A 13,408-nucleotide genomic window follows, 5' to 3' on the forward strand; every position below is an offset into this window, starting at 1 on the left:
CGCCTGTTCTCACTGTGAGGTGACATTATCAACAAGAACCGGGCAGTATTATCTCCTGCAAATGTAAACAAACTTATTTGTCTGAGCAATTGGCTTAACAAGTAGGAGGACTGGGTGGACTTGCAGGCTCTAAATTTTACATTGTTTTATTTTTGAATGTAGTTTTTTTTACATAATTCTACATTTGTAAGTTCAACTTTCATGACCGAGATTGCACTACAGTACTTGTATTAGGTGAATTGAAAAATACTATTTCTGTTTTTTTACAGTGTAAATAGTTGTAATAAAAATAAAGTGAGGACTGTACACTTTGTATTCCATGTTGTAATTGAAATCAATATATTTGAAAATGTAGAAAACATCCAAAAATATTTAAATAAATGGTATTCTATTAATAACAGTGCAGTTAATCGCAGTTAACTTTTTTAATTGCTTGACAATCCTAATTTTAACACATCTCTCTTATACATATATGCCACTTCAGCAACTTCTTAAAGAGCCAGACAACTGGGTGAAAGCAAGGGCTTATGTTTAATGCATTGGAGCAGCTGGGCTCTAAATTTCACCATTAGCAATAATACAAAATGAGTGTGCATATTGTGTTGAGAGAAATAATCTCTTGTCACCAAAAAGGTAAACAGAGAAGTCAGCTACCTCCTCTGTCCTATTTCTGCCCATACAAATTTCCTTTTGATTAGGTAGGAAGGAAGGGGGGAGGGAGAGCTCAGTGGTTTGAGCATTGGTCTGCTAAAACCAGGGTTGTGAGGTCAATCCTTGAGGGGCCATTTAGGGATCTGGGGCAAAAATTGGGGATTGGTCCTGCTTTGAGCAGGGGGTTGGACTAGATGACCTCCTGAGGTCCCTTTGAACTCTGATATTCTATGATTCTAGTAACCTGAGAAGCTTTCCTTGCTAATTATGACTGCAGGGAGCAATGCTTGAGAGAATTCTATGGATGGCAGAAAATCACTTTGTGATGTGACATAGTGACTTCAGTATTCAGTTGGAGTTGGGATCAGCTTAATTTACACATTTCACAGGCAGAGGTGAAATTATTTGCTGAGCATCACTGAGTCAGTGGCCAGAGCAAGGAAGAGAATTCAGATCTCTTGAATCCAAGTTGTTCTATTCACTGACTAGACCATACAGTTTCCCTGATGAAGGGTGCAGCTGGGGGCCATCACTAATGTGTTCTCTCCTCAGTGGAAAGTTCACATTTTTAAAATAGCTTCTTATCTTGCTTAATGGGACACTAAGGTTAAATGTAGGCCGTACATTAAAAATACTTTAACATTTAAAGTGCCTTCATAATCCTACAAAGTTTTTCCCTCAAAACAAGCGCTGCAATACTGGTAACTTTCTTACTTCTCTCCTGGTTTCTTGTACCAATCTGTTCTTATTAACTAGGAGGCTATTCAAATCCAAAAAGAAAAGGAGTACTTGTGGCTCCTTAGAGACTAACCAATTTATTTGAGCATGAACTTTCGTGAGCTACAGCTCACTTCATCGGATGCATACCGTGGAAACTGCAGAAGACATTATATACACACACAGACCATGAAACAATACCCCCTCCCACCCCATTGTCCTGCTGGTAATAGCTTATCTATAGTGATCATCAAGTTGGGCCATTTCCAGCACAAATCCAGGTTTTCTCACCCTCCGCCCCCCACACACAAACTCACTCTCCTGCTGGTAATAGCCCATCCAAAGTGACCACTCTCTTCACAATGTGTATGATAATCAAGGTGGGTCATTTCCAGCACAAATCCAGGTTCTCTCACTCCCTCACCCCCCTCCAAAAACCACACACACAAACTCACTCTCCTGCTGGTAATAGCTTGTCAAAAGTGACCACTCTCCCTACAATGTGCATGATAATCAAGGTGGGCCATTTCCAGCACAAATCCAGGTTTTCTCACCCCCCACCTTGATTATCATGCACCTTGTAGGGAGAGTGGTCTGGATGATAGGAGGATCACTTGATTGCCTGTTCTGTTCATTCCCTCTGAAGCATCTGGTACTGGCCCCTGTTGGAAGACAGGATATTGGGCTAGATGGACCATGGCTGCTGTTATGTCTAACTTTAAAGCCTTTTTCAACATTACCTGAGCCTGCTGCAGTTTCCTGTCTCTTGCACTAGCATGCCTTAAAACACGGGGCTGCCTTTAATAGTTGGTATTCATGGGTGTGAGTGTAACAGGGAACTATGGACTTTAAGACATGACTGTAGGGCAGGTGCTAAAATTCTGTGATAACAAATGGATTTTGTAAAAGCAAAAATACCAGCATTCAGTCTCAAGGCTTGGCGCACTAATGTTTCTCTGGCATGTTTCTCATGCTTTAATGAGCATTTCATTTCTTGTTGCTCTTTTTTTTAAATGTACCCCAATGCATCAGTCTGTCTGATGTGTTGGCTTTTTTGTATTTTTAAAATAGATTTCCTCAGTCAGCAAAGACCAGTCAGACAACTGCTGATGATTCCTGGAAGGATGGGTGTTACTAAGCCAACCCAGAGAAGCTGATAAACTGCCAAACATCTGTATGAAGCAGACCCCCAGCTGGCTGGGCATGAGAACATTATTTTAAAATACACCTTGCCCCAGACTCATCACATAGGACTGACTTGTATGTTTTCCCCATCTTTTGAATGCAAATGACCCCCTTGCCTTCATTTATTTTACCAAGAGCTTGGTCTCTTAGTGGTAGAAATGGACAACTTTTTCTTTACTGTGTTCCTACTGTTCAGAGTATACTACTGAAGTCTGAAAAGCATCAGATGAAGACTGGTTGACTCTAGCCTTTGTATCTCTAGTACAAACTTCTACCAGACCAGCAGTGTTGCTGGAAGAGATGGTGACTGAGATTCAGTATGATCTGTTCATGGGAAAATTTGCTTGGAAGGGCACAGGTGGTCATGTTTGTGCCATCAAGAAATTTCAACCCACTGTGCTTCTTTGTTGTAAATCAGTGGTTTGGATATTAGAGAAATAGCTGTATAGATGTTAGAAAATGAGTGAGTTTGTTTTTTTTAAATTCACCTGGTGTAATCTAACATTTGCCTGAAATTCAGATTTTTTTTTACTTGTTCCTGTAGAGAATGTTTCTTCTCGAAGATGAAGCAGCTTTTTATAACTCAGTAGTGCAGTTCAAAAAGATGTTTGTATTAGTGTGTGCATCACCAAGTGTAAGTTCACAGATGAAGGAGTAGTACACAATATTTGTGTGGGTTTATGAACAGGCAGTCACACTTCAATGGGTGCTACTTAAAAACTATCTATCACATTTCAGTATTTGCTGTGTTCCATAACTTCACAAGGAAATACCAAACATTGGTAATCTGAACTACTACAGGTGAGTCCAGTACTGAATGGCCTCCCCTTGTATATTGGAGAGAAGCTATTGCACTTGAAGTGATTCTCTCCATGATCTACTTTACCCATTCCCAATTGGTAACAGTTGCCCTTTATTAGTTTTGTATAAAGCTTTTCTACTGCATTTTTTTCATACGAAGGAATCTGTTTGCTGAGGACAGGGACCCATTTTAAACTATGGAGACCACTGATTCGATCATATTTTCTGAAATATGCACTGGTAATAGAGCACAGCGCTGTTCTCCCTGCCATCAATGTGATTTGATATTGTAGTTTAATAAAAATAATGCTTCTTTAATGAACTTTTTGGTATTATTTTTATAAAAATAGTTAGTGGGCAGAGGGACAAAATCTCCACTTTCATAGATCTCAAGCCTTAATTATTTTCAGAAACACGTGGGTTAACCACTACAGAAAACTTTTACTATCTGTCTATTATTTGCATTACAGGCTTCTATTTAGTAATTACATATAGGTAGATTAAAATTGATGATACATTCACACTCACCCTGAAGCCTTAAATCAACTGGAATGTCATTTTAGAAAACTTCAGAGAAACATATGAATCCAAGTTATTTGTAAGGGAAAGTTAACAAAATGGGGGCCTGGAATCATTCTCTCCTACTATTTCTGCAGGAATCAACCCTGATTGCAGGGTGAGGTGACTGTGATAAACTGCAGAAGCATATATTCATAGCTTCCAAGGCCAGAAGGGATCATTGTGATAATCTAGCCTGACAACCTGTAAATGCAGGCAATAAAACTTTCTAAAGATATACTCAGAATTATTTTGGAAAACACCCAATCTTATTTTTAAAAATCCATGACCCCTTGGATTTAACTTTCACTGTTAAATGTACACATTCGTTCCAGTCCAAATCTGCCGAGCTTCAACTTCCAGCCATTGGATTGTTATACATTTCTCTGCTAGATTGAAGAGCCTTAAATATTTGTTCCCCCTGTAAATACTTGTACACTAATCAGATCACTCCTTAACCTTTTCTTTATTAAACTATAAGGAGCTCAGTCACTATAAAACAGGTTTTGTAATCCTTTGGTCATTCTTGTGTGAATCCTCTCCAGTTTAATCAACATCATTTTTGAATTGTGGACATACTATTCGAGCAGTGGTTGCACCAGCACCAAATACAGAGGTAGAATCTTCCTACTCACACTTGAGGTTCCCATTTATGCATCACAGCAGCTCTTTTAGGCAGTGTTGCACTATGACCTCCTATTCTGCTGTTAACAGCCAGACAGTTAAGAACAGACATACTGGGTCAGACTAAAGGTCTATCTAGCTCAGTATCCTGTCTTCTGACAGTGGCCAATGCCAGGTGCTTCAGAGGGAATGAACAGAACAGGTAATCATTCCCACCTTCTGGCAAACAGGCTAGGAACACCATCCCTGCCCATCCTCCATTAATTTATCTAGTTATTTTTTGAACCCTGTTAAAGGCTTGGCCTTCACACCATCCTCTGGCAAAGAGTTCCACAGGTTGGCTGTGAGTGTGTGAAGAAATACTTCTGTTGGTTTTAAACCTACTGCCTATTAATTTCATTTGGTGATCTCTAGTTGTTGTGTTATGAGTAAATAATATCTCCTTATTTACTTTCTCCACACTAATCATCATTACCCCCCCGCCCCCCATAGTCATCTCTTTTCCAATCTGAAAATCCCAGTCTTAATCTCTCCTCATATGGAAACTGTTCCATACCCCTAATAATTTTTGTTGCCCTTTTCTGTACCTTTTCCAATACATCTTTTTTGAGATAGGGCAACCACATCTGCACACAGTATTCAGTGTGGGTGTACCATGGATTTATGTAGCAGCATTATGATATTTTGTTTTATCTGTGCCTTTCCTAATGATTCCCAGCATTGTTTGCTTTTTTGACTGCCGCTGCACATTGAGTGGATGTTATCAGAGAGCTATCCACAATGACTCCAAGACCACCAAAATCTTTTTCGGTCATTGCATCCGAAGGTAGTCTCCCATAACTGGCCTACATGCTTTGTTCCTAGATGTATTTATTTACATGTATTAAAATATTTAGTTTGCTTGTACCGGCTACCAAGTAATCTAGGTTGCTTTGTATTATTAAATACTGGCAGTTGCATGCAAGTACATTTGATAGTCTGAAGTAATACAGAACATGGAGAACGCCCTGGTTTTCATGGGAGACTTCAATCACTCTGATATCTGCTGGGAGAGCAATACAGTGGTGCACAGACAATCCAGGAAGTTTTTGAAAATGTAGGGGACAATTTCCTGGTACAAGTACTGGAGGAACCAACTAGGGGCAGAGCTCTTCTTGACCTGCTGCTCACAAACCGGGAAGAATTAGTAGGGGAAGCAAAAGTGGATGGGTACCTGGGAGGCAGTGACTATGAGATGGTCAAGTTCAGCATCCTGACACAAGGAAAAAAGGAAAGCAGCAGAATGTGGACCCTGGACTTCAGAAAAGCAGACTTGGACTCCCTCAGGGAGCTAATGAGCAAGATCCCCTGGGAGAATAACATAAGGGGGAAAGGAGTCCAGGAGAGGTGGCTGTATTTTAAAGAATCCTTATTGTTACAGGGACAAACCATCCCCAGGTGTAGAAAGAATAGTAAATATGGCAGGAGACTGGCTTGGCTTAACAGTGAAATCCTTGCTGATCTTAAATACAAAAAAGCTTACAAGAAGTGGAAGATTGGACAAGTGACCAGAGAGGAGTATAAAAATATTGCTTGGGCACGAAGGAGTGAAATCAGCAAGGCCAAATCACACCTGGAGGTGCAACTAGCAAGAGATGTTAAGAGTAACAAGAAGGGTTTCTTCAGGTATGTTAGCAACAAGAAGAAAGTCAAGGAAAGTGTGGGCCTCTTACTGAATGAGGGAGGCAACCTCGTGACAGAGGATGTGGAAAAAGCTAATGTACTCAATGCTTTTTTTGCCTCTATCTTCATGAACAAGGTCAGCTCTCAGACTACTGCACTGGGCAGCACAGCATGGGGAGGAGGTGACCAACCCTCTGGAGAAAGAAGTGGTTCGGGACTATTTAGAAAAGCTGGTTGTGCACAAGTCCATGGGGCCGAGAGTGCTAAAGCAGTTGGCGGATGTGATTGCAGAGCCATTGGCCATTATCTTTGAAAACTTATGGCAATTGGGGGACGTCCTGGACGACTGGAAAAAGGCTAATGTAGTGCCCATCTTTAAAAAAAGGAAGGAGGAGGATCCTGGGAACTACAGGCCAGTCAGCCTCACCTCAGTCCCTGGAAAAATCATGGAGCAGGTCCTCAAGGACTCAATTCTGAAGCACTTAGAGGAAAGTGATCAGGAACAGTCAGCATGGATTCACCAAGGGCAAGTCATGCCTGACTAATCTAATTGCCTTCTATGACGAGATAACTGGCTCTGTGGATGAAGGGAAAGCAGTGGACGTGTTCCTTGACTTTAGCAAAGCTTTTAACACTGTCTCCCACAGTATTCTTGCCAGCAAGTTGAAGTATGGGCTGGATGAATGGAGTATAAGGTGGATAGAAAGCTGGCTAGATTGTTGGGCTCAACGGGTAGTGATCAATGGCTCCATGTCTAGTTGGCAGCTGGTATCAAGTGGAGTGCCCCAAGGGTCGGTCCTGAGGCCGGTTTTGTTCAATATCTTCATAAATGATCTGGAGGATGGGAGGAGAGGTAGATATGCTGGAGGGTAGGGATAGGATACAGAGGGACCTAGACAAATTGGAGGATTGGGCCAAAAGAAATCTGATGAAGTTCAAGGACAAGTGCAGAGTCCTGCACTTAGGACAGAAGAATCCAATGCACTGCTATAGACTAGGGACCGAATGGCTCGGCAGCAGTTCTGCAGAAAAGGACCTAGGGGTTACAGTGGATGAGAAGCTGGATATGAGTCAACAGTGTGCCCTTGTTGCCAAGAAGGCTAATGGCATTTTGGGATGTATAAGTAGGGGCATTGCCAGCAGCTCGAGGGATGTGATCGTTCCCCTCTATTCGACACTGGTGACACTCCTCATCTGGAGTACTGTGTCCAGTTTTGGGCCCCACACTACAAGAAGGATGTGGAAAAATTGGAGAGAGTCAAGTGGAGGGTAACAAAAATGATTAGGGGACGGGAACATGACTTATGAGAAGAGGCTGAGGGAACTGGGGATGTTTAGTCTATGGAGGAGAAGAATGAGGGGGGACTTGATAGCTGCTTTCAACTACCTGAAAGGGGGTTCCAAAGAGGATGGCTCTAGACTGTTCTCAGTGGTAGCAGATGACAGAACAAGGAGTAATGGTCTCAAGTTGCAGTGGGGGAGATTTAGGTTGGTTTTTCGGAAAATCTTTTTCACTAGGAGGGTGGTGAAACACTAGAATGCATTACCTAGGGAGGTGGTGGAATCTCCTTCCTTAGAAGTTTTAAGCTCAGGCTTGACAAAGCCCTGGCTGGAATGATTTAATTGGGGATTGGTCCTGCTTTGAGCAGGGGCTTCGACTAGATGACCTCCTGAGGTCCCTTCCAACCCTGATATTCTATGATTCTACAAGTACTGTTGTTAAAGAAGGGACAAGACTTTCCATACAACATCAGCAGATGGAGGTATGAATTGGTAGATTAGTTTGATTAACAGAAGCACTAGAAATGAGATTTTAATAAACAGCAGTTGGAGAGAACTTATACTTGCAAAGCTTTGAAGGACTAGTTTAAAATACTTCGGGGACTGACCCAACCCTCAGTTTCTGAAGCTAGTTTTGTTTGGTTAGAGAACTTTTAAACAGTGGACATTTTAAAGTGGGCTGTCTAAATCTGTAGAAAAACACCAAACACTACTTGGACTGGCTGGAATTAAATCTAATCTCCTTCAATATCATGAAATACTTCTCTCACAAGCTCACACTAAATTTAGTTGTACTATACCTGATAATATCTTCATTTACGCCTGTTTGGCGTGCCCTCAGCTGTGGAGGGGGACGTTGAAGGGTAGAAAATGAAAGATGAGCAATCCTTGGTATTGGTTGCAGCTCACTGTTTAAGGCAGCTGCTCCAGGACTCCAGCTTCAGAGCACAATTGTTCAGATTTAAAGAGGTACCTCCGATTGGATGTCTCTTTCCTAAGTGTTGTCTTTCCACCTGTTACCTAGTGGTAAGGTAGTTTTCACATGGTTACTCCTCTTGAAGGCAGTTGTTTTAAGGTTAGCAGGGCAAGGTAAACTATCAAACTGCCATGTCTATTATTTTTGTTTCATTAGCTAATGTAAGAAAACATTTTGAAGATGAGGTTTAAGGAATAATGCTGACTTGGCTTTGAGTACTTTACTTATTGACTGACAGCTGATGACTAGCTCCTTCTCCCCATGCTAGCTCAGTCACTGGGGAAGGACTAGATATATTACAGTTCCTTATCAGTATTTAGTCATTGAGATTGAGGCTTCTTGCCTAGCTATACCAAAATTAAACTGGGCTAGAAAACTTAGATTAGGATGAAGGCTGCACACTGCATTTAAAAAAAAACTAGCAGAGGAGTTTAAATCCTGGCTGCTGCTTTTTTTACTACTTTCTTTTAGCTAACTGTTCCACACACTTTCCCTCTGAGCAGGTGCTTCGTAAAGGTAAACTGTAGTAAACAAGATATTTTAACGGTAGCATTAGCTATGTTGAATCACAGGTGGTACAGGCATGTAGAAAATATTGAGTGCCTGCTACACACGCATAAAGTCAGTTTAGCCAGTGCTTTCAGAGTTGGCACTTGGATTTTCCTTTAGAGCTGGAGTCCCACAGGCTTTTTGGGACATTTTAAATGTAAGCACCCTTTAAAGTGTAAATTCTAAACTTGATTTTTCAGTGACTTAATTGTTCTGAATCTGTTATGGATTCCTGATGGAATCTTAAGTGGTAGCCCAAATGGTTCATATCTTAAATACTAATTTAAAACTCAGTTTAACATTCTTTCTGCAGAGCAAGTTCCACAGTAAGCAATTATTGCAGCATTCTTTTAGCTGCCTGAATCAGCAGTACCACTACTAGAAGGCCATGCAAGATATTTAGCTTAAATCAGTTATATTAAATAGAATGTTTTATGCAAAGGATGTTTTGAAGATGAAAGGGGATAGCTCACAGACATTTTTGCATTTCATATCAAGCCAAGCATTAAGCATGGGAAAAATCATGTATTTTCTAGTAAACAGGCTTTGTTTTGGACTTAGAACAGCCCATTAACAATATTTGCTACATTTAATGTGTAGGAAAACACTATACTTTATCAACCTGGACTAGAGTTAGCATTTTAATTGGAGTAGCCTGCAAAATAAAGTTCACTGTAGAGTTCAGACAAGATACATAATGGAGTTTCCCAACATTAAGGACAACATGTCTTTCAACCAATATGCAAGACCCAATTCTCTGGTACCTTACACCATCTAGCTATTTATTACCTGTACAGAGTGTGTGTAACAATGGCTCTCATTTCATCAGAGTTAAATGACTAAGGTGCAAGGCAGTGAATAATCTGACAACAGTTCCTTCTTTCTCTGGTGAATACTTCTACTTGAAGATTTGAGCTGTATTCCCACCTGCAAGAAGTGTCTTGCTGTGGGATTGAGCAGAAAGGACTAAGTCTCTTCTCTTTCTTCTTGCACATGAAAAGGGGATGGTTGGTTTAGAGTCATATTAAGAATCTCTGCATGCTTTTTACTGAGTTCTCCACAAAATTCACTTCTGACAGCTTATTCCAGTCTAGCTCCTGAGGGCAACATCTGTCATGCTGAGGATGGCTACACAAAAGTGCATTGCAGAAGCAGATAGACAACCCTGATTATAGCCCTTATGCTAGGTGCTGTACAAACAGAAAAAGATGGTCCAGATTTGTTTTAATCTGCTTTCTTGAAGCTGTTTTTCTACTTGATTTAAGTATGTACCAAACTCTTCCCCATGTGGAGGATTTGGAAATATGCTTTATCGGCAAGGGTCTACACAGGGGTAGTGACTAGTTTTCTTGCTGCTCAGGAGAAACTAAATTAGTCTAATCAGGACAGGCAGCACTACTGCTGATGTATTTAAAGTATCTTTTAGTAATTTGGCCTATTTCAAAAGCACACCAAGTTAGGTTACGCAGCGTCTTAAAGAATAACTTTTCAGAACACTGCTGAGTTTAAGATTAGTGGTGCTCCTCCACCATGAGTTGGGAGCAGCCATTTAATGCCAAGCTACCCCTCACAAAACTTCACAAAGTCTGGTCATTTGACATACAGTAAATTTATTCAAACAGGTTAATTTTGTTTTACAGTAATGCCTCATTGCATTCTTTAAAACAAGGAAATCATTTATATAAAAAGTGTTTGTACATAAACAGACAAATCATAGGAAGTTAACAGTAACATTATCAATCCTTAAAACATGCACAGTTGCACACTGATTGTGGGCAGTAGTGCATGCTTGAAGGAGATGACCTATCTCCTGCACTTCCCAGATGAGCCATGAGTATTTCACCAATTGAGGGTTTCCAATAAACTCAGCACTGCTTCTATTCTTAGTGATAAGTTCATTTGTATCTCCAGTTGGACTGAACAGGCTCACAAATATTTATTTGCATGGCAGGAAGACACTACTTACCAATTTCCAACTATCATGGGTCAGATTTTGACCTACTGAGGATGCATGGATGTTAATTTAGAGCACTGTTACAGAATGGAACCCACTGAGAGATCAGTGTGTAACATGCAGCAGTACAAAGGATGTGATGGGGTGGCAATTTGGTTTTCAGTGCCGTTTCACGGGGACCCAGTACTAAATGGCCTCGGATAAACTCCTCAAGGCCAGCGTGCAAAAGATGTTCTGTACATCACATCTGATTAAGGGCACTGCAATAAGCACTAGGATTAAGCCTCTCTCCCTTCCTCCCACACATCTATTATTAAGAAGGTGGAGGTTGAGTTAGTTTCTCAGTGACTGAGCAGTGGGAAACTCTAGGGCCCAGGAGTTTGATATTTGTGTTAAGCCACCTCATAGTTCTCATTTATCAGAGGATTTGCTTTTGTCTCCATCCCCTCCACAGGAAACAGCTCTTTCAAAAAAAATATTGAACAGTTTACCAATAAAGAGTGAGCAAGCCTTTTACACACTGCCTAGGTCAGACCTCAAGCCACTATTTTACAAATCTGCACTGTATATAACTGGACAGTGCCACCCCCATTTCGCTATTGATGAATTATACAGGGCTACCCTTAGATAAGGACATCCAGATAGCTTTGATTATAAACCTTTTGTCCTATCATCAGACACTGGACAAGGTTCTGTGGGGCTGTTTTTGGCCCTGTGAGGTTCTCACAGCAGTATATTTGTCAAGGACCCCTGCCTTTGGTTGTTAATGTTGGTGTTTTGTACCACAGATAAGAATCTAGAATACATATCTGGATAAGAGTTTCCCTTCAGACCAGCACAAGGTGAGACTTAGAACTGGGAAGGAACCATCAGTTACCTGTTTTCAGTGGTTTGTTTCTTTAACGTGGAAGGATCTGACCAGGATGGAAATGCAAGTACATGGCACCTCATAGAACTCAGAACACATATCCTCTTTGAAAACTAGAGAAGAGGCGTCACCCCAATTCCATCTCCTCCATCTTGAGTAATAAGCACTTGCTGTAAGTTTATTTTGAGTGGGGGACGATTAAACATACAGGACAGAAGCGATACTTAACACAATGACAAACAGCAGCCAAGTTTATCACAATCATCATCTTTACTCTATCAACTTAGTCACAAAGTAGGGGAGCTGAGCAGAAGATGGGGTGAAAGAGGAGTCATTTCAACATGCCCACTCAATCCCCCCCATCTGTACAGCTGTCCAAAGAGATTCCCCAAAGGAGAAAAGGGTTCATTATTGAAGAGGGAGATGTGTCTCCAGGAGGGGCCTATGCCTTTGAGGGATCTTAACATCTACTGTGCCATTCTATTTGTGACCTCAACCCATGTTTGCATTAGTGGCCCCTGAACAAGTAAGCATTGAACCCTACATAATGCATCACTTTGTGGACCAAACATGTAGGGAGGAGATGTTAATTAGATCCCAATATAGTGGCAGCAAAATGGACTTTCATCACTCTGCCTACCTTCATTGACCCATCTTGAGCTCTCCAGCCCCACTCCTCATGCAGAGATGGAGGCACTAGCAATGCTGTTCTCTGCTTAGCACACTTCCATTAAAGTGCAAAGCTGTACATACACACACAGAGAAGCATGCACATACCCTCTGGAGCCAGCCTCACTGCCTGCCCAGCTGAGAAGCTGCAGTTAAGACAAAAGAACAAAAACAAAATCCCTTCAAGTAGTTTTAAAACAGCTCTTCGTTGAGGCTGAAACTGCACTGAGGCAGTGACTTGGGGCCACTGGGGGTGATAAGGCAAAGAGAAGTATGAAGTCCTGGAAGGATGGAAGAATGATGTGTCAGTAGTGAAAGACAAGTTATTTTGTGGGTTGCTCCTTCGCACACACTCATGTGCTCTCATCCTTGGCTGATCAGCACAGGCCATCTGTTTACTTCTGCACACAGCTGGGCCATGTAAGCCCCCCGCAGGCAGCTGACACAATGATGTAGATGACCACCTGGAGGAAGAAAGCACTGTCACATGGATAGAGAATCTTTCCTATCACTCAGCATGTAGCAGTCAAGTACTTAGAACAAGGTTTGAAAACCCAGACAAGGGTACTATTCCTGTCTCTGCCACCAACTTCTCCTTCGGCATTCAACGACTTGGGGAAACTCTGCCTCAGTTTCCCCAACTGCAACACTGGGATAACACTATTGTCCCTGCAGAGTGATGCAAGGCTCCATCAGGTGCAAAGCTCTCCTTATGTCACCTGCAATTATGCCTTGAGGTCCTCAGATGAAAGATGTTAAGAGCAAGAACATTTGAGGGTAAATACCTGAGGAGGAGGAGGAGAGGCCATGACTCAGGCATAACACCATTTCAAGTAAGAGTCAGCAACGAGGGCACAGGCACTCCTTAAAACTTAAGTCTCCACTGGGCCCAGATACTGTGAACCCAGTGCTT

General features: G+C 41.5%; 2 protein-coding genes across 18 annotated transcripts in view; one reads left to right on the forward strand and one right to left on the reverse strand.

The window, feature by feature from the left end:
• Positions 1–13,408, forward strand: part of LOC140917504 (SLAIN motif-containing protein-like) — a 116,842-nt gene that overhangs the window by 64,283 nt on the left and 39,151 nt on the right. For 3 of the 10 annotated variants that reach the window (XM_073360532.2, XM_073360535.2, XM_073360539.2), the window contains one exon: positions 2,440–3,676. The exons of 6 other annotated variants lie outside the window; for them this stretch is intronic. In XM_073360532.2, coding sequence (XP_073216633.2) covers positions 2,440–2,506 — 67 coding nt within the window. In that variant the 3' untranslated portion in view covers positions 2,507–3,676. Of the gene's footprint in view, positions 1–2,400; positions 3,677–13,408 lie in introns of those variants that run through there. One more of the 10 variants, XM_073360534.2, reaches the window with a different exon arrangement.
• The window catches only part of VAMP7 (vesicle associated membrane protein 7), an 83,875-nt gene that overhangs the window by 16,983 nt on the left and 53,484 nt on the right, over positions 1–13,408 (reverse strand). For 2 of the 8 annotated variants that reach the window (XM_073360548.2, XM_073360552.2), the window contains 2 exons: positions 12,604–12,641; positions 8,481–8,499 (listed from right to left, as the gene is read on the reverse strand). In XM_073360548.2, coding sequence (XP_073216649.1) covers positions 8,496–8,499; positions 12,604–12,641 — 42 coding nt within the window. In that variant the 3' untranslated portion in view covers positions 8,481–8,495. Of the gene's footprint in view, positions 1–8,480; positions 8,500–10,597; positions 12,960–13,408 lie in introns of those variants that run through there. The other 6 variants (XM_073360545.2, XM_073360550.1, XM_073360544.2 and 3 more) reach the window with 3 other exon arrangements.

This window comes from Lepidochelys kempii, chromosome 9 (genome assembly GCF_965140285.1).
Source record: "Lepidochelys kempii isolate rLepKem1 chromosome 9, rLepKem1.hap1, whole genome shotgun sequence".
Classification (NCBI taxonomy): Eukaryota; Metazoa; Chordata; order Testudines; family Cheloniidae; genus Lepidochelys; species Lepidochelys kempii.